Raw genomic sequence first — 22,525 nt, forward strand, 5'->3', positions numbered from 1 at the left:
CCTAAATCAGCAACATTACACACAATTTGAAACCAACTGATATGTCCACCTTTTGAATTAAATGACACCCAACCTGATAAAATGATTGACAGCACAGAATTAAAATGATGGTCCTTTTTTTAATGGACAACAGGTCACTGAAGTCCAGGATCGTGTGTATGTTGAAGATGTTGAAGGACAAACTGTGAGGTTGTGGTTTCTCCTCTCAGATGGATATGTAGTGTTTTGGACATGAAGAGTTCAGCTGAGTCTGCTGATGCTGCTGTAAATATGAGAGTCAGTTAAGATCTGCTGGAGCTGAAATGATGGAACTCCAAACAGAAGAGCAGTTCCAGTGGAGAGAAACTCTAAGAACACAGAATCAACCCTTACCAAAAAGAAGTAAACTTCTAGTTTACCTTTCCAAGTATACTTAAGTGGAGTTTGAGTATACTTTATCAAGTATACTTTCCTTACCAAGTATACTTGTATTTATGTACTAGTGGTGTACTTACATATATACTAGTTAGTATACTTACAAAGTATACTTATACTAAAAGTACCCTGATTTGGCCCATTTTTGAGTATACTCGAGTAAACTTCAAGGTTACTTTACTTATATATAAGTATACTTAATATACCTCCCAGTCTCAGGGCGGACACTCTACCACTAGGCCACTGAGTTGGCATAGCCTTACTTGAATCAAATAGCTGAGTGGAGAGGTATCTGAAAAGTATACTTACCTAAGTATTAGTTCACAGAAAGTATACTTAGTTCATAAAAAGTATACTTATAATTATACTTGAGTATACAACTTTTTGGTAAGGGAGTACACTACAGGTTCACTCACAGTGTATGTGTTATGGCAACTACCTCAAAGCAGCCAATGTGTAAAATAGCTATACAACAAGCCAGCTAATACAGTAAAATAACACTCCATGTTGCAAGCAGGTACAACATTTTTATATACTTGTACTAAGTTTTAACTACTATTGGATAATATACTTAAACTTAAAGTATATCAAGTATGTTATACTTGGAGTATACTTAAACTTTGTCTGTGTACTCGTCAGTATAAACTAAGTATACTTTTGTTAAGTATGTTCCTGATAGTAGATTCAAAGTAATCTGAAAAGTATACTTACCTAAGTATTAGTTCACAGAAAGTATACTTAGTTCATAAAAAGTATACTTATAAGTATACTTGAGTATACTGCTTTTTGGTAAGGGAAAACAAGAAAATCAACTCAACTCTTTACATCATCAAAGAAGACAGACTCCACTTTTACCTGGAGTCCAACTCAGTGGTTTTCAATGTGGGGACCGGGGACCCCCAGGGATCCTCCAGGGTCTTCCAGGGGGCCCTCAGCAAAATGAGGAGTCACAATAAAGCATTTCTACACAAGAAATCTGATCCAGCATCACTGAACTGACCTTTTAAATACATAACTTCTATCATTATAAATACAGCTTTCTTGTCATTTTAAAAAAAACATGTTCTAAATTTTGCATCAGTTTGTGTGAATTTACACATCACTTTTTCCCAATTTATTAGAAGAAATCAAATAAAATTGCTGGGAAAAATATAGCAAGAGTTTAACTTGAGTAAAGAATTGGGGGGGAAGGAAACTATATCTCTAATAATAAAAATGATATATTTAAACATCAGATCAGTTATAATGGACCCACAACACATTTTTCTGTTTAAATGTTTAAATTTACAAAAAATCTCTTGATATAATTCAACCTTCATTGAAGCAGGAGAAGACACACTGAGATTAAAAATCTCTTTTTCCAGTGTGAGCTGGGTCTCTACAGGGCCAAATCTCTTCAAATGGGGGTCAGTGGCTTATTGAAAGTCAACTTGGCGTTCATAGGGCGAAGGCAAGGAAACACCCCTGGACAGGTCGCCAGTCCATCACAGGCATTTCCCCCTTTTGGTTGTGATAACTGTTTACAGATATTTTTGTTCTTTCTGGAGTTTTTTTCCCTTTAATGTTATTTTTACAACTTTGACATTTCATTTTTCTCTTTCTTTCTAAATTTTTGGTGTTATCATTTTGTTGTTGTTGTTATTGACGTCATCTATTTCTAACGGTGCTGTTCCACTTTTACAGAGACCTTCACTGGTAAAATCTTCAGTGTTTCTAAGGTACCAATGTATGGAAACAGCCTGACAGTGAAAGTGTGTGTGAAGGTGTGTATGTGTGTGTTAGTATCAGGATCAGAGAAAGTCAGCTGTCCTCTGTTCCAGTCCAGATGAACTCTGATCCTCTGGAGCTTCTTCTGAACTGCGAGATTAGTGATGGGACCTGGTATTGAGCATGCTGAGTATTTACCATCATAGAACCATATTTCCCATAATCCAGATTCTATGATTCCCTTCCTCTCAGCCGACTCTGCTATCACACCCAGTTCCCAGTATGCACTGTCTCCAACCTCAACATCCCAGCTGTGTGTCCCTGAGTTGAAGCCCTCAGATCCCAGGACAACGTAGTTGTCAAATCTCTCTGGATTGTCAGGAAATTTCTGTCTCTCTCCGCGTCTCACACTGGTCAGATCTTCAGACAGGAAGAGATTTGGATCAGCAGTGTTGGGGTCCAGAACCACAGGAGTGTAGGAGACCACCTCCTTTATCTTGGCCCAGACGGTGAAGCTCAGGTTGCCCAGGTGTTTGGCCTCGTCTATCAGAGCTCCTGAGAGCAGCTGTGGATCCTCCAGCAGGGGGCGCTGGACTCTCTCCACTGTAGCCTTGTAGTTGTGCAGGAATGAGGCGTCTTCAGCTCTCAGCTCCTTCTCTATGGCTCTGATTGTGTCTGAAAGTGCTGCTATCTCTCTGCTCAGATCCTCCATCTTCTCCTTCATCGTCCGACTCTTCTGCTCCTCTTCCTCCCTCAGAGCGGCGATCCTAGCCTCCTCTTCCTCTTGGAGAAACTGGTGAAGCTTCTTAAACTCCTCCTTAATCTGCCTCTCTGTGCGTCGGGCCTGAACCTTAATGTGCTCTGCTGTTTGATCACTGTTTCCTTTGACTTTATTAAAGAGCTCCAGTTTCTCCTGTAAGGGCTTCAGTGATTTCTGAAGTTCTTCTCTGTGATTTTTTGCAGCTTCGTCGATGGGTCTGAACTTGTGATGGGTGTGTTTGTCTGAATCTCGACAGACGACACACACTGGCTGCTGATGGTCCAGACAGAAGAGCCTGAGTTTCTCAGAGTGCAGACTGCAGAGGAGCTCTGACCCTGCTGAAGCTCTCTGATCTCTCTGCAGTGAGAAGGCCTCACACACGTTCTTCAGTGCCAAGTTACGAGGTGGATCTCTCCTAGAAGATCTTCTCTTACAAACTGGACAGTCTTCTGCTGATTTCTTTGTCCACCAGCTCTGCAGACAGGCTTTACAGAAGCTGTGGCTACATGACAGGACCACAGGATCTTTAAAGACGTCATGGCAGACAGGACAGCAGAAATCCTCCTCTGATATGGAAGCCATTTTGTCTCTGAGTGAAGAGAAAAACTCACCAGGCAGACCGGTCACACTGGATGCCAATCAGTCAGCCGTGGTAACACTCCCTGTTCTTCCTTGAGAAACCAAAAAACACACTTTATTGTGTCTGAGGGTAAATTTGACTGGGGCAATAGCTCCTCACACAGCTGTAATCAGCTTAAATACAAAACGTAGCCAACAACACAGAACAGTGGTAAACACAGGACACACTAATAAACTACACACAATAAATTAAATAGGTAATAAAATATTGTACATGCCTTGGGAGATGCTTTGTGAAAATTACTTTCACTTTAGAGTCACTTTGAGTCGTGGCTTTTTTAAAACTTTGATTCAGTGAGGAGTCAGCAGCAGGTTGGAGTTCCAGTATTCCCAGTATTCCCAGTATTCCTCCTGTAGTTCCTCAGTGGAAGTCGTGGATTAAGTCTAAAGTTGAATCTTAATCATCCGTTATTGTGTGTGTGTGTGTGTGTGTGTGTGTGTGTGTGTGTGTGTGTGTGTGTGTGTGGAAGAATGACAGCCAGTTTCCTGGTTTGTCTCAGGTGCGTCAGCTGAGGGGTGTCAGCAGTTTACTGCAACAAATCAGAGCAAAGTCTCGTTCCACTAGGGCTGGGCAATTAATCGAAAAATAATCGAAACCTACATTTAGGGTCTTTAACCGACATAATCCTGCCCATGTCGGTTATTCCGGTTACCACACCACAACACGTAACATCACAAAATGCTCCTGTTGTCATGGTAAACACGGTCCGTTCCTCCTCACTCAGGCTGTACTCTGCAAACTTCCAGCAGTTTAAGCAGCACGGATTAAAAAGAGAGACGCCAAAAGAGCCTCACCATATCGTTTAGCCCACAGCCAGCACACAGCTTGGCTGCTAAGAACAACAGAAGCTAAGAACCAGTTAACAGGAAAACCAGTTGGTTCACATAATTAAGCCTTTTACTAACTGTATGTAATGTTGCTAATGCTATTGGCTAATGTAGGGGAGACTGGGGTAGGTTGAGCCAAAGGGTTGAGCCACCCCCTGTTGCTAGGAAATGGTAAAAAAAACATTGATTATTTGACCAAATATTTAAGAGGAAGGCGTCATTTCATGGAGTCTGTGAAGGTAAGAACCACATGGGTAAAGTGGTTAGACATTTATTTCCAAAAAAACATTTTTTACTCTTGAAAGTGAATTCAGTCTATCGTCAGTTTCCTGAGAAATGTGTTACAACATGAGGTCATAAACCTAGCATAAAAGTGCACCATTTTAGCTGTGGGGACTAAAAAAGTCAAAATGGTAGCTCTGGGGTAAGTTGAGCCATTTGGCCAGGGGTAAGTTCAGCCGCCCCAGGGACAGCTGGAGAAGAAATGTAAAGGCAGAAATGTCGGAGAGTGGGCTCAACTGGGGAGAGCTTGAGCAAAAAGCCACGAACAGAGTGAAATGGAGGATATTTGTCAGTGGCCTATGCACCCAAGAGGAGCAAAGGGCTTAAGTCAAGTAAGTTAAGTTGAGCCGGAGCCCCATACACTTAATAAGTGTATTTTGGCTATAGCCTAAATGTCTTAAATATTAAATAAATGTGCCACGAGATCACTTTTTTTGGAAATGCTATATTATAGAAACAATTATGTTTACACTCATTCTGTTTGTTTGAAGAGATGCACAACATCCTGAAATATATGCAGATATATTAGTTAGCGACAAAACTATGATTGCCTTGATGTAGTGATCCTAAATATGAAAAATGGCTCATCTTACCCCAGTCTCCCCTACAGGTGATATTGTATTCCTAAAGAAATCATGTGTGTACATGTAGCTTAGCTGATTGATCCAAACTCAGGAAACAGATATATGTCTTGTTAGACAGAGGGAGCACCAAGCAGCCTTCCTCAGAGCTCCTGGAAAGTGTTGGCCTGCCGGGGTTTGAGCTCCGCTGCTGGGCTGGACTGTGGCTGCTACTGGCTGCTTTCCCCGACGCTGCACCTGCATCTTCAGGGCTCATTCACCCTCTCTTTCATGCTTATTCCCCTTCACAGAACATCGCATTGGTCCATTAGTACTGCCTATTGTTTGCTTGTGAAAGTGAAGCAGCCATTGTGGTTTAAGGCTTCTGCCACCCCGAGCTACGATTCAGGCCAGTACCGTGTGTTTTATGGACGGTAGTGTGTGTGTGTGTGACTAGAAATAAGACATTTTTGACTTGAAATAAGACAAATAATCTTGGTAAGATTTTGCATTTTTGCAGTGTGTGTGTGTGTGTGTGTGAGTGAGTGAACCCAATAAAAGTGTTAATATTTTGAGTTTAGGTTTGGTAAAAAGGTTTTTGTTTGCACTTTACTATTTTTAAGAGGGTAATTTTATTTTGTTATTGTAGTAAATATTTTCACAAAATTTATTCCTTTTTGCATTGAAAGACAGGTATTTTGTGTGATATCTGTTCAGCGTAATAGTAAGTGAGTAACTAAAAAAAGTGATTTTAAAATACATTATTCTTAGTGAGAATTAATCCCAGAGTAAGGACCCCAGGACCCCGCCCATAGTACTAATACACCGTTAACATGCAATACCCTAATACAGGGGTGGGCAATCGTGCCATGGAGGGCCGAGAGGCTGCAGGTTTTCTTTCCAACCAAAAACTCCACCAGGTGATTTCACTGATTACCTCACCTTCAAGCAGAGAGCAGGGACTAATCAGTGAAATCAGCTGGTGTAGTTTTTGGTTGGAAAGAAAACCTGCAGCCTCTCGGCCCTCCATGGCACATGATTGCCCACCCTTGCCCTGATAGCTACAAGGGACGGGTGCTACATATACATATTCAGATTCAGGTTTATTGTGTGTTAGTAGAGTGCGTGTGTTTTGTTGTCGAAGGGTGGAAACACCACCTGCCACCAAAGACCGATCATCCTTCTTTTCACCGTTAGAGGTCTGGCTGAACAGACCCTTTGGTTTGGGGTTTAATTTCTATTTTAAATTAACAGCAGGAACACAGTGAATCAGCTTCTTACTCAGCTGGAAACCAGACAGTCATCAGAATGTACAGTTTTTGAAATTTGATGAGAAATTCACTATCAAGCTCAGTAATTTTCATCCATCCAGACATGAATCTTGTTCTGTGTAGAGGACACCTACTGTGTTATTTGTAAAACTCAAATGAAGATGTATTTTCTGTAACAAATTCAGGTGTTGGTTTTAATAATTAATTGGAAGTGACTGTTCAGTACCTCAAATTTCCATAATCCATACACTTCCCAGGCTCCAGCTAAACCAAGGGATCCTGCTGCCTTGTGTACTTTGTGTACAATTCACGATTCCGACCCGGAGAATATAGCCAATAGGATTGGCCGATTTCACAAGACCACACCCTTCATAATTCCATGTGCAACTAATGTCTCACAAACAAACTTTAATAGAAATGGACCTTACTTGTGCTTGGGGTACATGCAAAGGTGACCAAAGGTACCCAGAGAAGCTTGACGGAGCTTGTTTAATTAATTTCCCCAAGCCAAAAACACAATTGGAGAAATGTCTGCGGTGGATCAAAGCCTGCGGAAGGCCACATGAACAACTAATCAACAAAAACAAGGCTGTATGCTCGAAGGTAAGCCTTAAATGTTACACTTTTTGTTGATAGTTGCTATTTGTTCCGATTATCCAACTGGTTACATGACATTTTGCCCCATTCGCAACGTCGAGTCATAACGTTATAACAAGCAGTGCAAAAAAGTTGCCAGCTAACGTAGCTAGCTAACGCAGTTCCTACTCTGGTTATAGAAATGAAATGAGCCTGGTGTTACAGTTCCTTTCATCAGTTTCCTTCAGTAACATTACCGATGTTAAACTGTAAATCCGACATAGCCTAGGAAAGGCTATACAGTGTGAATGATCCTTTCATGTGGTTGTAGCGAGCATTCACTCCAGTGGGCTAACATTAGCCTTCATAACATTACAGTAGCTTGATTTAAAATCAGTGGCAGTCCCCATCTGATATAACGTTATCTGGCAAGTGGGTTGAATATTGTTATGTCATTCGATAGATAATGTAGCCCTATATTATCGGGGATTAAAGCTAAATCATCTGACAGCTCGAAGTTGCAACTGCCGAAGTGAGACCAGGTGATTGCATTGAGGTAGGGCAATGGCTTGTGAGACATAGCAACAGTAACTATGCGTGCTGCCAGCGTCGGAATGGTGAATTACCAATCTCAGCCTCTTATCAAAGCAGAAGCTGAATATTTGAAATGTTCCACTTCAGACTGTCTTGTCTGGGCTGGTTGTAGCTGAGCTCTTGCCCAGTTCTTGTTCAAACTGTCATAAATATCAAAATTGTGCAAGTGTGCAGTCTGAAAGCGGGATTGGCTGATAATGTGGCTGACATTTTTGGCAGCAGAGGGCGCCATCTGCTCCCATTTTAACACAACAGAGAGAGAATCTGTTCACAGAGGAAGACAGAGGCAGAGACACCAGGTTACACAGTCAGTAATAAAGTGTTAGTTTATTCATATAGCATATATTAAAAAGACAGAGTTACAAAATGCTTCTCAGTAAAACAACCACATCAAAAACCTCCAATAAAAACAAGATGAGGTGAAACAGCTGATGGTGTTTAAAACAGTCCCATGTGCTTCTGCATGCTGCACTTCTTATGAAAGGCTTTGCTGCAAACTGAGCAGCGGAAGGTTTCTCTCCTGTGTGGGCTGTCATGTGTCTGTTCACGTCTGCTTTCAAAGCAAAACTTTTGGCCAAGCTGCTGTAAATATGAGAGTCAGTTAAGATCTGCTGGAGCTGAAATGATGGAACTCCAAACAGAAGAGCAGTTCCAGTGGAGAGAAACTCCAAGAACCCAGAATCAAAACAACAGAATCAACTCAACTCTTCACATCATCAAAGAAGACAGACTCCACTTTTACCTGGAGTCCAACTCAGTGGTTTTCAATGCGGGGACCAGGGACCCCCAGGGGTCCTCCAGGGTCTTCCAGGGAGCCCTCAGCAAAATGAGGAGTTGCAGTAAAGCATTTCTACACAAGAAATCTGATCCAGCATCACTGATCTGACCTTTTAAATATATAACTTCTATCATTATAAATATAGGTTTCTTGTTATTTTTCAAAACATGTCATAAACATTGCATCAATTTGTGTGAATTTACACATCACCTTTTCCCAATTTATTAGAAATAAATCAAATGAAATTGCTGAGAAACATATAGCAAGAGTTTAACTTGAGCAATGAATTGGGGGAAAAAGTAAACTATATTTCTAATAATGAAAATTATATATTTTAATGTCAGATCAGTGATGATGGATCCATGTCACATTTTTCTGTTTAAATGTGCAAAAAAATCTATTGAAATAATTCAACATTGATTGAAGCAGGTGAAGACACACTGAGATGAAAAATCTCTTTTTCCAGTGTGAGCTGGGTCTCTACAGGGCAAAATCTCTTCAAATGGGGGTCAGTGACTTATTGAAAGTCAACTTGGGGGTCCAGAACATGAAAAAGGTTGAACCCCCTGGTCTAAATATAGAGAAAATTCACTTTGAGCATTGAGCTGAAGCAAAATCATTTTATTCATTTGAATGTTGTTAAATTAATATTGATGCATTTCCCACCCTTTTGGTGGTGATATATTGTTTGTGGACATTTTGTTTCTTTCTGATTTGTTTTTGCCTTTAAACTTATCTTTACTACTTCAACATTTTTATACATTTTATACATCTTTCTACAGTTTTGGTGTTATAATTTTGTTGATATTGTTGTAGATGTCATCTATTTCTAATGGTGCTGTTCCGTTCTTACAGAGACCTTCACTGGTAAAATCTTCAGTGTTTCTTCGGTGTCAATGATTGGAAACAGCCTGACAGTGAAAGTGTGTGTGAAGGTGTGTATGTGTGTGTTAGTATCAGGATCAGAGAATGTCAGCTGTCCTCTGTTCCAGTCCAGATGAACTCTGATCCTCTGGAGCTTCTTCTTCACTCGGAGAACAGTAGCTGGACCTGATGGGGAGTGTGCTGTGTATTCACCTTCATCGAACCATATTGCCCATAATCCAGATCGTATGCGTCCCTTCCTCTGGACAGACTCTTCTATCACACCCAGTTCCCAGTCTGTACTGTTTCCAACCTCAACATCCCAGCTGTGAGTCCCTGAGTTGAAGCCCTCAGATCCCAGGACAGCACTGTAGTAGTTGTAAAATCTCTCTGGATTGTCAGGAACTTCCTGTTCCTCTCCGCGTCTCACACTGGTCAGATCTTCAGACAGGAAGAGTTCTGGATAGGCAGTGTTGGGGTCCAGAACCACAGGAGTGTAGGAGACCACCTCCTTCATCTTGTTCCAGACGGTGAAGCTCAGGTTGCCCAGGTGTTTGGCCTCGTCTATCAGAGCTCCTGAGAGCAGCTGTGGATCCTCCACCAGGGGGCGCTGGACTCTCTCCACTGTAGCCTTGTAGTTGTGCAGGAATGAGACACTCTCAGCTCTCAGCTCCTTCTCTATGGCTCTGATTGTGTCTGAAAGGGCTGCTATCTTTCTGCTCAGAGCCTCCGTCTTCTCCTTCATCGTCCGACTCTTCTGCTCCTCTTCCTCCCTCAGAGCGGCGATCCTGGCCTCCTCTTCCTCTTGGAGAAACTGGTGAAGCTTCTTAAACTCCTCCTTAATCTGCCTCTCTGTGCGTCGGGCCTGGACCTTAATGTGCTCTGCTGTTTGATCACAGTTTCCTTTGATTTTATTAAAGAGCTCCAGTTTCTCCTGTAAGGGCTTCAGTGATTTCTGAAGTTCTTCTCTGTGATCCTGAGCAGCTTCGTCGATGGGTCTGAACTTGTGGTCGGTGTGTTTCTTTGAATCTTGACAGACGACACACACTGGCTGCTGATGGTCCAGACAGAAGAGGCTGAGTTTCTCAGAGTGCAGACTGCAGAGGAGCTCTGACCCTGCTGAAGCTCTCTGATCTCTCTGCAGTAAGAAGGCCTCACACAGGTTCTTCAGCACCAAGCAAACAGGTGGGTTAGTCATTGAAGATCTTCTCTTACAAACTGGACAGTCTTTTGTTGGTTTCTCTCTCCACCAGCTCTGCAGACAGGCTTTACAGAAGCTGTGGCTACATGACAGGACCACAGGATCTTTAAAGATGTCATGGCAGACAGGACAGCAGAGATCCTCCTCTGATGTGGAAGCCATTTTGTCTCTGAGTGAAGAGAAAAACTCACCAGGCAGACAGTTCAAACAGGAAGTCAGTCAGTCGGTCGTGGTAACACTCCTTGTTCTGGAAAGTCCCCGGAAGACAAAAAAAGACGTACTTTATTGGGCCTGAGGGGAAATTTGACTTGTGCAATAGTGCCTCACACAGCTGCAGTCAAATTAAAAACAAAACGTAGCCAACAACACAGAACAGCGGTAAACACAAGACACACTAATAAACTACATACAACAAAATAAAAAGGTAATAAAATATTGTACATGCCTTGTGAAGGTTCCTCTCACTTGAGAGTCACTTTGAGTCGTGGCTTTTCTAAAACTTGGATTCAGTGCTGAGTCAGCAGCAGGTTGGAGTTCCAGTATTCCCAGTATTCCTCCTGTAGTTCTTCCCTCAGTGGAAGTTGTGGGTTAAGTCCAAATATGAATCTTATCGTCTCTCTCTCTCTCTCTCTCTCTCTCTGTGTGTGTGTGTGTGTGTGTGTGTGTGTGTGTGTGTGTGTGTGTGTGTGTGTGTGTGTGTGTGTGTGTGTGTGTGTGTGTGTGTGAGTGTGTGTGTCTCTTGTCACTGAGCAGTGGAAGAATGACAGCCTGTTTCCTGGTTTGTCTCAGGTGAGTCAGGTGAGGGGCGGAGCTTGTGTCAGCAGTTTACTGCAACAAATCAGAGTAACGTCTCGTTCCACATTGCTGTTTCTGAACATGGAAATTTGTATGTGATTTGGTTTTGAAGGATAAATTCTTGTCAAAGTGTTGAAAACCCAGCAACAGTATTTTAAAACAACTTCATCACTGTACAAACTGACATTGTCTTGAAAGGCTGTTCTTTCGCCGCTTCTGGGAGAGAGCAGCTGTCATTACCGGTCAGAAGGATGCCCTCCTGAGAGGAATCTCCAGAGACCTGGGGCCTCATGTACAAAGTGTGCATACGCACAAAAACGTGGTGTACACCCTTTTCCACAGCAAAGTTCAGATGTATCAAGAGTGAAATGACCGTGGAAATGTGGAAACGCCAACTTCATAGCTGGCCTACGCACGTTTCCACAGCTATTGGTGCTTTGGCGACACTTAGAGGTGATGCTGGGAAACTGTTGATAATGTGAAAACAATTAGTCCCAGACACATGAACAATTAAAAGTGATGAACAATCAATACACCTACATGTCCAGATGAGTGGATATAAAAGCACATGCAAAGTGCTGAAAATACTGTGAACAACAATGGCTGCTTTAGCAGAATTAGAAGTCATTGCCGGTTTTCCTAATGTAGTCGGAGCTATTGACTGGTGATTGGAGTAGTAACATGGAAGGGCGCAAGGCAGTAATTTCACCAAGACAGCAACATAGGCAGAACCGCCACTGCCCACAGCATTGACAGCCCCACAAACACTCTCCCGCTCACTCCTCTTGTGTTTCGTGTTGGACAGCGTGCCAAACAATACATTTTTGCGCACCTCCACTTCAGTGAGGAGCGTCTCTAATTCACATTCCGTAAAATTTCTCCTTTTTCCGTCTTATTCATGTTGAGGTTGTAGTTTTCTGATCATGCAGAGAGGGCAAGCTCAGGTGCTGGCCTTATTTAAATACGATTTGCATATCATATCATGAATGGGGGCGTGGACAGGGAGGGGTTAGGTACTCCAACATGTACGCTCAATTCCATGTTGATTCGGATGTTCAAAGGAAATGTGCTTGGATTCATGTGTGCGCACAGATTGCTACATCTGAATTTTTGGGGCGTACGACGTTTTCTGGATTTGAGCGTACGCCATTTTTCAGTAGGAAATCCACACAAGTCTTTGTACATGAGGCCCCTGGAGACAGGACAGGATATGGCTTTTTTGTAAGTGTTCCACTGTGGCATGTTGGGTGTGTCGAATGTATAGGCTACAAGTTTTGATGGTGTGCAGACTCTCACTTTATAAGAAACTGAAGGATGAAAATTGTCCATTTTAGATGTAAGTTTTTCATTTTTTCCTACCAGAGAAGGATGCCCTCAGACAAAAGCGAGAAAGAGAGCGAGGCCGTTCAATTTAAGTTGTAATTTGTTTTTAAATCACATTTCCTGGTACATGATGATGTCACCATGTAAGAAAATCCATTTTCCACTCAGCAAAAATTCAAAGGTGCTGATATAAAAATAATATAAAATACAATCTTTGTCTTTTTTGTGACCTAAACTATTAAAAAAGTGTATGGCATGACAAAACATTTTAGTGATTCAGAGCAAGTTTGTTCCCTGTTATCTTCAACTTGGGCCTTTTTTTTTTTTTTTTTTTTTTAAACTTTTTTGCCTTCTCACTGATTGATTCTGATCAAATGTTCATCACTTTCTTCACTACAGAGCTTTACATATCACTGCCAGCAGGGAGCGCTGCTGCCACATTCAAGACCAAAAGAAACTCAAACAGTCAAACCACTCCCCCCCAAAAAATCAGATTAAAACACCAAAACATTCCTAATCTCTACAGTTTATTATTTACAGACAGAACACATGTGTACTAACAGTTTGACGTTTTTCCCACCAAACATCGAAGCCGTTGAGGACGTCTGTGTTTTTGATCGGCAAACTAAGGAGTGATCAACTATTGAGGAAGACTTGGACACACGGACAGGAAGGAAAAGACCCTGTTTTTCCTGGTCAGATTGTAAAACCACACAGAGCAAAACACTGATGGAGGAGAAACCACAGCCAATGCAGAAAATCAGAAACCTAATTCAAGCTGAACTTTAAAAACTGTTGAAAACACACACACACACACACACACACACACACCAAGTCTTTTCTTTCACACAATCATTCTCTGTTTCACACACACTCACGTATACAACACACTCATCGTCCACTCATCTTTTACAGGGGAATTATCCAGTGACCCCTCCTCCCCCCTTCCCAGTTCTCTAATTGCCTTTTGTTTCCCATCTTTAGGAAAGAAATCAAGTGACTCTGTCCAGGTTTCAAAGGGTTAATCAGTTAATCATTAGACTAGATAATTATTATAACTTTCATAATTTAGGAATCACTTTAGTTTATTCACCAAGTAAAAACATTAAACATTTCCTGATTCCAGCTTGTTTTTTCTCTGGTAACATCATTATGAATTTAATATTTATTTATTTATTTATTTATTTATTTATTTATTTGGCTGCTTCTGAGACATCACTTCCCAAAACTATCCAATTCACAAGAAAAGAGATTTGTAAATGTTAACATGTTACCTTGTTTTTAAATAGACCCTGAAAACTTCAGGAGGTGTGTGCATGTCCTGATCAATATAATTAATACCTGAATTTGTTCTAGAAATGTGAGTTCTGAAGTTCAGGGGTTTTATGAGGTCAGCAGCTGAAAAACTTGAAGGGGATCTGAGCATGGATGAAGAAACTCTGAGGTTGATTTTGGACTTAAATTTGAATGGAGTCAGCGGGTTCAGAGTGTGGTGTGTGTTCAGGGGTGAAGAAAAGTCAAAATAAGGACATACTGAGGACGTTCAGTCTCACAGTGTAATGTCAGTAAATGTAATGAGACCGCAGTGCCACTATGTTGTTGTTGTTGTTGTTGTTGTTTTCTAGTCCAGAGAACGATGCAGGTCTTTTGCATACATCACACAAACGTCACATGGCTCCACATCACACTTGTGAGCCAGTCCCCGCCGTTAGCTGCACATTGTGGAGCTGAGCGTGTCTCCTCACGGCTCTGGAGGCTCAGTCTGGTTGGTCTCTCACACGGCTGAGAGCTGCAGCTGCAGCAAGTCGAGGAAACCACGCTTTTAATTTGAAGTGCTTTCAGTGGAATTGCAGTTATTTTCAGTCTGGGTCTTATTTTCCTTGTTTGTATCATCATCATGACGACTGACTGTATTCAAAAGTTCATTACATATTTCACTGTAGAGCTTTACACACACACACACACACACACACCTCAGGTATTTCATCATGGGTAAATTTAAGTAGATGGGAGTCTTTTAGAGGCAAAAACATATTGATGTTTTGTTTTGTCTCATCAGTGGAGGTTTTATTCGTCTAATTAGCACAATTATAGTCGTCCTCACCTGTAGTGGGAGCACTGGCATTAGTAATTAAGCCATGAAGAAGTTAATCCAGTTTTAATCTACCGGAGCAGGCTTGCTGTGCAGGGTTGAGTGAAGTTGTTTTAGTTTTTAATGCACTCAGCTCCCCCTGCTGTTCAGATGCTGAACTACAGGGGGAGTACAAACACACATACAAACATATTTCCTTATGAACTTCATTCTTTATTGATTTTACATGCAAATTTACCAAAGAAGTGACTGAAAATAGACAAAATCAGGTCAAACATGACAGTGCTAACATACAGAATCAGTTTGATTTTCAGAATTTCAGATGATCTTTCACAAAGCCACATAACAATGAGAGCAACAGTAAAGAAAGCTTCAAAGCCTACATCAGCAACATTACACACAATTTGAAACCAACTGTTATGTCCACCTTTTGAATTAAATGACACCCAACCTGATAAAATGATTGACAGCACAGAATTAAAATGATGGTACTTTTTTTTTTAAATGGACAACAGATCACTGAAGTCCAGGATCGTGTGTATGTTGAAGATATTGAAGGACAAACTGTGAGGTTGTGGTTTCTCCTCTCAGATGGATATGTAGTGTTTTGGACATGAAGAGTTCAGCTGAGTCTGCTGATGCTGCTGTAAATATGAGAGTCAGTTAAGATCTGCTGGGGCTGAAATGATGGAACTCCAAACAGAAGAGCAGTTCCAGTGGAGAGAAACTCTAAGAACCCAGAATAAAAACAACAGAATCAAGTCAACTCTTCACATCATCAAAGAAGACAGACTCCACTTTTACCTGGAGTCCAACCCCAGGTCCAACCTGGAGGACCCCCAGGGGTCCTCCAGGGTCTTCCAGGGGGCCCTCAGTAAAACGAGGAGACGCAGTATAAGCATTTATACACAAGAAAACTGATCCAGCATCTCTGATCTGACCATTTGAATATATAACTTCGATCATTATAAATACAGCTTTGTTGTCATTTTTCAAAACATATTGTTAAAAATTTTGATTCAATTTGTGTGAATTTACACATCACCTTTTCCCCATTTATTAGAAAGAAATCAAATAAAATTACTTGGAAAAATACAGTAAAAGCGGAAAATAAGTAAAGAATTAGTGGGAAAAGTAAACTGTATTTCTAATAATTCAAATAATATATTTAAAAATCAGATAAGTGATGATGGACCCATGTCACATTTTTCTGTTTAAATGTACAAAAAAATCTCTTGATATAATTCAACCTGTATTGAACCAGGTGAACACACACTGAGATTAAAGCAAAATCATTTTATTCATTGGAATGATGTTAGTATAAAGTAATATTTATGCATTTCCCCACTTTTGATGGTGATATATTGATTATGGATTTTTTTTCTTTCTGATGTGTTTTTGCCTTTAATCTTATTTTTGCAGCTTTGACATTTCTTTCTTTTTTCTTTCTTTCATTCTTTCGACATTTTTGATGTTATAATTAGGGATGAGCCGGATACTCGGCTGAAACGAGTATCCGGTACGGATATAGCACTTTACAAGTACGAGTATGATCCGAGTAATATGAGTCAATATCCGTGCTCGTGATGAATGAAAATCTTCATTGGGTAGCTGACTGTGTCCACAATGTGTGATAGGACAGTCACACACAGCGCCCCTCCCCTACACACACACACACAGTACAGCGGTGCCCCGCTCACACACACACACACACACACACACACACACACACACACACACACACACACACACACACACACACACACAGGGACAACGTCAGCTGTCACTCACTCAGGTCTGACAGCTCACGTCGCGTCTCTCTTCAGTAGCGGTCAGGTTTTTCCAGCTCGCTCTTCCCTCGGTCTGTAATCACTGATAGTCAGTAGAGTTTCTGCTAAACTTGACTGGTAACAGACGCGCTGCTTTTGAGCAGAGTTAGGGTTAGGGGTTGGTGCTGAATGCGACTGGCGTCGCGTCTCTCACTGCCGACACAGCGGTCGTTTTTTTTTTAACCATCTGCTCGCTCTTACCGGCTGGTTTCTGATATAAAGTAAGCTGGAAAACTTTGCTCGTACCGGACGCGGTGCAGAGTCACAGTCTTAACACACACACAACACTTACACACATACATTAGCTGAACACACAAAGTATATTATTATTTTGATTTTATTTTGGCTGCATGCACTGAGAGTCTGACATTTTCTCACTGTGTATATATATATATATACACTCTCTCTCTAGTACTTCATAATTGCCTACTGCATTTGTTGTATTCATTGATGCACTTAAGAATATTCATGTTCTGTGTTTCTAAAAAAATTGTTCTGTAAATAGTTTGTTTACTATTGTGATCAAAAACATTGATCTGAAGCTTCTGAGGCTGTTCTGTAAATAGTTTTCAAATAAACAATATAGCAACTTCTGATCAACCCTAATCAATTTCAGGCTTAAAATAACCTACTGATTAAGCCCCACCCATTTTCGGTCAAACTCCGCCAACTTCCGACTTAGGCCCCGCCCACTTCCGTTTCGGCCCCGCCCACTCCGAGTACGGATACGGATACAGATAATGTAGATGTTTAAACAGATACAGATACAGATAGTGGTGTACTCGCTCATCCCTAGTTATAATGTTGTTGTTGTATATGTCATCTCTTTCTAATGGTGCTGTTGTACTGTTACAGAGACCTTCACTGGTAAAATCTTCAGTATTCCTGCGGTGCCAATGTATGGGAACAGCCTGTCAGTGAAAGTGTGTGTGAAGGTGTGTATGTGTCTGTTAGTATCAGGATCAGAGAATGTCAGCTGTCCTCTGTTCCAGTCCAGATGAACTCTGACCCTCTGGAGCTTCTTCTGAACTGGGACAGTGACTGGACCTGATGGGGAGCATGCTAAGTATTTACCTTCAGAGAACCATAATCCCCGTAATCCAGATTGTATGATTCCCTTCCTCTGGACAGACTCTTCTATCGCACCCAGACTCCAGGCTGCACTGTTTCCAACCTCAACATCCCAGCTGTGAGTCCCTGAGCTGAAGCCCTCAGATCCCAGGACAGCGGGGTAGTAGTCAAATCTCTCTGGATTGTCAGGAAGTTTCTGTCTCTTTCCTTGCTTCACCCTGGTCAGATCTTCAGACACGAAGAGGTCTGGATCAGCAGTTTTGGGGTCCAGAACCACAGGAGTGTAGGAGACCACCTCCTTCATCGTTGCCCAGACGGTGAAGCTCAGGTTGCCCAGGTATTTGGCCTCGTCTATCAGAGCTCCTGAGAGCAGCTGTGGATCCTCCAGCAGGGGGCGCTGGACTCTTTCCACTGTAGCCTTGTAGTTGTCTTGCAGGAATGAGACGCTTTCAGCTCTCAGCTCCTTCTCTATGGCTCTGATTGTGGCTGAAAGGGCTGCTATCTCTCTGCTCAGACCCTCCGTCTTCTCCTTCATCGTCCGACTCTTCTGCTCCTCTTCCTCCCTCAGAGCGGCGATCCTGGCCTCCTCTTCCTCTTGGAGAAACTGGTGAAGCTTCTTAAACTCCTCCTTAATCAGCCTCTCTGTACGTCGGGCCTGGACCTTAATGTGCTCTGCTGTTTGATCACAGTTTCCTTTGACTTTATTTAAGAGCTCCAGTTTCTCCTGTAAGGGCTTCAGTGATTTCTGAAGTTCTTCTCTGTGATCCTGAGCAGCTTCATCGATGGGTCTGAACTTGTGGTTGGTGTGTTTCTTTGAATCTCGACAGACGAGACACACTGGCTGCTGATGGTCCAGACAGAAGAGCCTGAGTTTCTCAGAGTGCAGACTGCAGAGGAGCTCTGACCCTGCTGAAGCTCTCTGATCTCTCTGCAGTAAGAAGGCCTCACACAGGTTCTTCAGCACCAAGTTATGAGGTGGATCACTCCTTGAAGATCTTCTTTTACAAACTGGACAGTCTTTTATTGGTTTCTCTGTCCACCAGCTCTGCAGACAGGCTTTACAGAAGCTGTGGCTACATGACAGGAGCACGGGATCTTTAAAGATGTCATGGCAGACAGGACAGCAGAGATCCTCCTCTGATGTGGAAGCCATTTTGTCTCTGAGTGAAGAGAAAAACTCACCAGGCAGACAGTTCAAACAGGAAGTGAGTCAGTCGGTCGTGGTAACACTCCCTGTTCTGGAAAGTTACTTTCACTTTCAAGTCTCTTTGAGTCGTGGCTTTTCTAAAACTTTGATTCAGTGAGGAGTCAGCAGCAGGCTGGAGTTCCAGTATTCCCAGTATTCCTCCTGTAGTTGCTCCCTCAGTGGAAGTCGTGGGTTAAGTCCAAAGATGAATCTTATTGTCCGTCTCTCCGTGTGTGTGTGTGTCTCTTGTGACTGAGCAGTGGAAGAATGAGATCCTGTTTCCTGGTTTGTCTCGGGTGAGTCAGCTGAGGGGTGGAGCTTGTGTCATCATCATCATCTTCTTCTTCTTCTTCTTCTCCTTCTTCTTCTTCTTCTTCTTCTTGAGTTTTATCGGCGGTTGGCAAACATTGAATAGCAGCATTACCACCACCTACTGGTTTGGAGTGTGGATCAGTATGACTACCTCCCCATAAAATTAAATCAATTAATAAATAGAAGTTATATCCTCCCAATTAAATCACTTCTTCTCAAAAACTCAAACATAAACTCATAACTCTTATTCCCTGACTGTTGTTGTAATATTGTCCTGATGTCAAATGGTATTTTATTGTCTTTAAGCTGTTTAATCCATTTTTGCCTGTTTACTTCATACCCCTGACAATGTGTCATTACATGTTCTATAGTTTCTTGTTGCCCACATTTCCCACATTCCCCTGTATTGTGTTTTCCTATTGTGGCTAACGTATTATTAAGTGCAGTATGTCCAAACCTAAGTCTTGATGTTATTGTTTCCTCTCTTCTGTTCCGTCTTCTAGCTCTCATTCCTCCCACTTCCCTTTGTATTGTGTAAAACCACCACCCTGTCCTGTCTTCCTCCCATTGCTTTTGCCATCTACTCCTCAATCTTTGTTTAATTATATTCTTGATTTCTGATTTACTAGTATTAATTTCCAATTCAATATTTCTACTTTTTGTTGCCTCTTTCACAGCCTTATCTGCCTCCTCATTCCCTTTCACCCCAATGTGCGCCGGTACCCATAAAAACACCACTGTAATCCCCATCATTTGTATTCTGTATAGTGTTTGCTGCATCTCGATCAAAATATCTGGCCTGCTGTGTGAGTGACTGTTTTGTAAACTAGTTAATGCTGAACTTGAGTCTGAACAAATCACTGCTCTCAATGGCCTTGTTTCTTCCACCCACTGCATTGCTAATAATATTGCTAACATTTCCCCTCTATACACGGACACTTCCCCACTGATCCTTTTCCCTACTGTGATGTGAAACTCTCGAACAATAAATGCTCCTCCTGACTTGACTTAATTCTTTGATGCATCTGTATATACCTTAATGTAACTGCTATAGCCTTCTATGTATACCTGAACGGTCTGTGAATTATGAACACCCTCTCTGTCCTTGCTCTGTGTTAATAGTGTGAAATCCACTGTGGCATTTGGCAATATCCAAGGTGGTATAACTGGCAATGGTACTGTCTGACTAATGTTTAAATGTGCTATTTCAATTTCTTTTGTTTTCTGAATCATTATCCATCCAAAGCTTTTACTGTCCCTTTTTTCCTTTTCCCAACATGGCTCTAAAGTGAGTATTGTCGGATGCTCTTTACTATGACCCTTTAAGTTGACCCAATACACCAATGATAACTGCAACCTCCTCATATCTAACGGTAATTCTCCCATTTTTACCTGTAATGCTGCTGTTGGAGTTGTTTTAATTGCACCTGTACATCATCTCAATGCTTGATACTGAATACTGTCCAGCTTTTTCAGTGTTGTACTTGCTGCTGATCCATACACAACACATCCATAATCTAAAACAGATCTAATCAACCTACAATAAATGGCCTTTAGTGCACTTCTATCTGCCCCCCATTCAGTTCCCATCAAGCACCTCATCACATTTAACACTTTTTTACATTTATCCGCCACCTTTTGAATATGTACTGCCCATGTGATTCTCTCAGCAAACCGTATACCTAAAAACTTAGATTGCTTCACTCTCTCCAGTTCTTGATTGTACAGTTTTAGTTTTATTGCTTTATGAATTCTTTTCCTTGTAAAAACATCACGTCTTATCCACTGAAAATTTAAAACCCCATTTCTAACCCCACTCCTCTATTTTTGTGATTGCATTTTGCATGTTTTTAACAATGAATTCCAGATTTCTTCCCCTCTTCCAAATTGCCCCACATCTGCAAAAAGAGACACCCCCATTTCATTTTCTAAACTCACAAACACATCATTTATCATTATAGCGAACAATAACGGACTTACTATACTCCCTTGAGGTGTTCCATTTTCAATATACATATATTTTTCCCTATTCTTACTTGTATACATCTTTCAAATAAGAAATCCTTAATCTATCTATATAAACGGCCTTTGATACCCTAATTTCCATAGTTTTATTAATAACCCCTCTCCCCACATCATATCATACGCCTTCTCTACATCGAAAAACACAGCCACGACACTTTCTCGATTTATCTGTGCCTTTCTCACCTCATGTTCTAAACATACAGCTGGATCCATAGTGTTTTTTCCTTTTCTAAAACCACTCCGATATTTAGATATATATCCTTTACTTTCTACATAATATGTTAACCTGTCATTTATCATTTTCTCCATTACTTTACAGATGTTAGACGTTAAAGCAATTGGTTGATAATTCCCTGGATTTGTGCAATCTTTCCCTGGTTTGCGTATTGGAACTACCACCGCCTCTTTCCAAATTTTTGGCAATTTCCCACCCTCCCACACTTTATTATATAATTCCAATAAAATTTCCTTGGGCAGTTCGCTGAGATGTTCCAACATTATATAACAAATCTGGTCTTTCCCTGGTGCTGACATCTTGGTTTTGTTGAGAGCGCGGTTTAGTTCTGTCTTTGTAAATGTCTTGTTTAATAAGTCATTGGGGTCTTCCTCAAACTGTATCAACTCTTCATTCTTTGCTATTAGTTTCCCTCCCTCTTCTCCCTTCCTCACTGATATTTTCTGAACTAAGAATTTTAGCAAACACCTTTACCAGCATCTCTGCTTTTTCTTCATCTTTCTCTGCTATTGTTTCACCCTCCTTTAACACTGGATACCCATATTCTGTTTTAATCCCATTCATTCTTTTTATCATTCCCCAAATTTTCCCAATTTCTGTCTCTCTCGCTACTGTGTCACAAAATGCCCTCCAATATTTCTTCTTTGCATTCTTTATGACTCGCCTTACATTTGCCATCATTCTTTTGTATTCAATAAGATTCTGAAAACTGTGATTTCTTTTCAACATTTTAAAAGCTTTATTTCGATATTTAATTGCTTTATCACACTCATTTGTCCACCACGGAACAATCTTTTTTATGAGCTTACCTCCCTTCTTCTGAATGGTTCTCCTTGCCACCTCTAAAATAGCTTCACAGACAGAAAGATTCAATTTATCAACATCTTCATTAAGATCAATCGTTTCCATTTCTTTAGTACAAATATATTCAAATTTCTCCCAATCAGCCCTCCTAAAAGCCCATGTCTCCACTCCTTCACTATCATATTCTTCTAATCCCACACCTAATACAGTGCTAAAGGATAGTGATCACTGCCAGTCATCGTTTCTTTTATCACATTCCATGAACAAACACCTGCCAATGAATCTGACACAAGTGTGAGATCTATAGCCGATTCCGAACCTGTTCTCATATTAGCTCTTGTCCCACTCCCGTCATTTAAACATACTAGATTTTTACCCT

At 41.2% G+C, this 22,525-nt stretch overlaps 3 protein-coding genes and 1 pseudogene across 3 annotated transcripts; all 4 read right to left on the reverse strand.

Moving 5' to 3' along the window:
- The window catches only part of LOC115353980 (tripartite motif-containing protein 35-like), a 993,629-nt pseudogene that overhangs the window by 937,075 nt on the left and 34,029 nt on the right, over window positions 1-22,525 (reverse strand).
- Window positions 2,005-3,539, reverse strand: LOC115353979 (nuclear factor 7, ovary-like). The gene has a single exon (XM_030044122.1). It carries the CDS (start codon window positions 3,461-3,463, stop codon window positions 2,072-2,074), a length of 1,392 nt encoding a protein of 463 aa, XP_029899982.1. The 5' UTR covers window positions 3,464-3,539; the 3' UTR covers window positions 2,005-2,071.
- LOC115354445 (nuclear factor 7, ovary-like) lies at window positions 9,239-10,636 on the reverse strand. Its single transcript, XM_030044839.1, has one exon. The coding sequence runs from the start codon at window positions 10,634-10,636 to the stop codon at window positions 9,239-9,241; it is 1,398 nt and encodes a 465-aa protein (XP_029900699.1).
- Window positions 17,299-18,737, reverse strand: LOC115353978 (zinc-binding protein A33-like). Its single transcript, XM_030044121.1, has one exon. It carries the CDS (start codon window positions 18,735-18,737, stop codon window positions 17,343-17,345), a length of 1,395 nt encoding a protein of 464 aa, XP_029899981.1. The 3' UTR covers window positions 17,299-17,342.

This window comes from Myripristis murdjan, chromosome 22, assembly GCF_902150065.1.
Source record: "Myripristis murdjan chromosome 22, fMyrMur1.1, whole genome shotgun sequence".
Classification (NCBI taxonomy): Eukaryota; Metazoa; Chordata; class Actinopteri; order Holocentriformes; family Holocentridae; genus Myripristis; species Myripristis murdjan.

Excerpts from the sequence above, each read along its gene's own strand:
- LOC115353978 (XM_030044121.1), bottom strand. The coding sequence starts at position 18,737 with ATGGCTTCCACATCAGAGGAGGATCTCTGCTGTCCTGTCTGCCATGAC.
- LOC115354445 (XM_030044839.1), bottom strand. The coding sequence starts at position 10,636 with ATGGCTTCCACATCAGAGGAGGATCTCTGCTGTCCTGTCTGCCATGAC.
- LOC115353979 (XM_030044122.1), bottom strand. The coding sequence starts at position 3,463 with ATGGCTTCCATATCAGAGGAGGATTTCTGCTGTCCTGTCTGCCATGAC.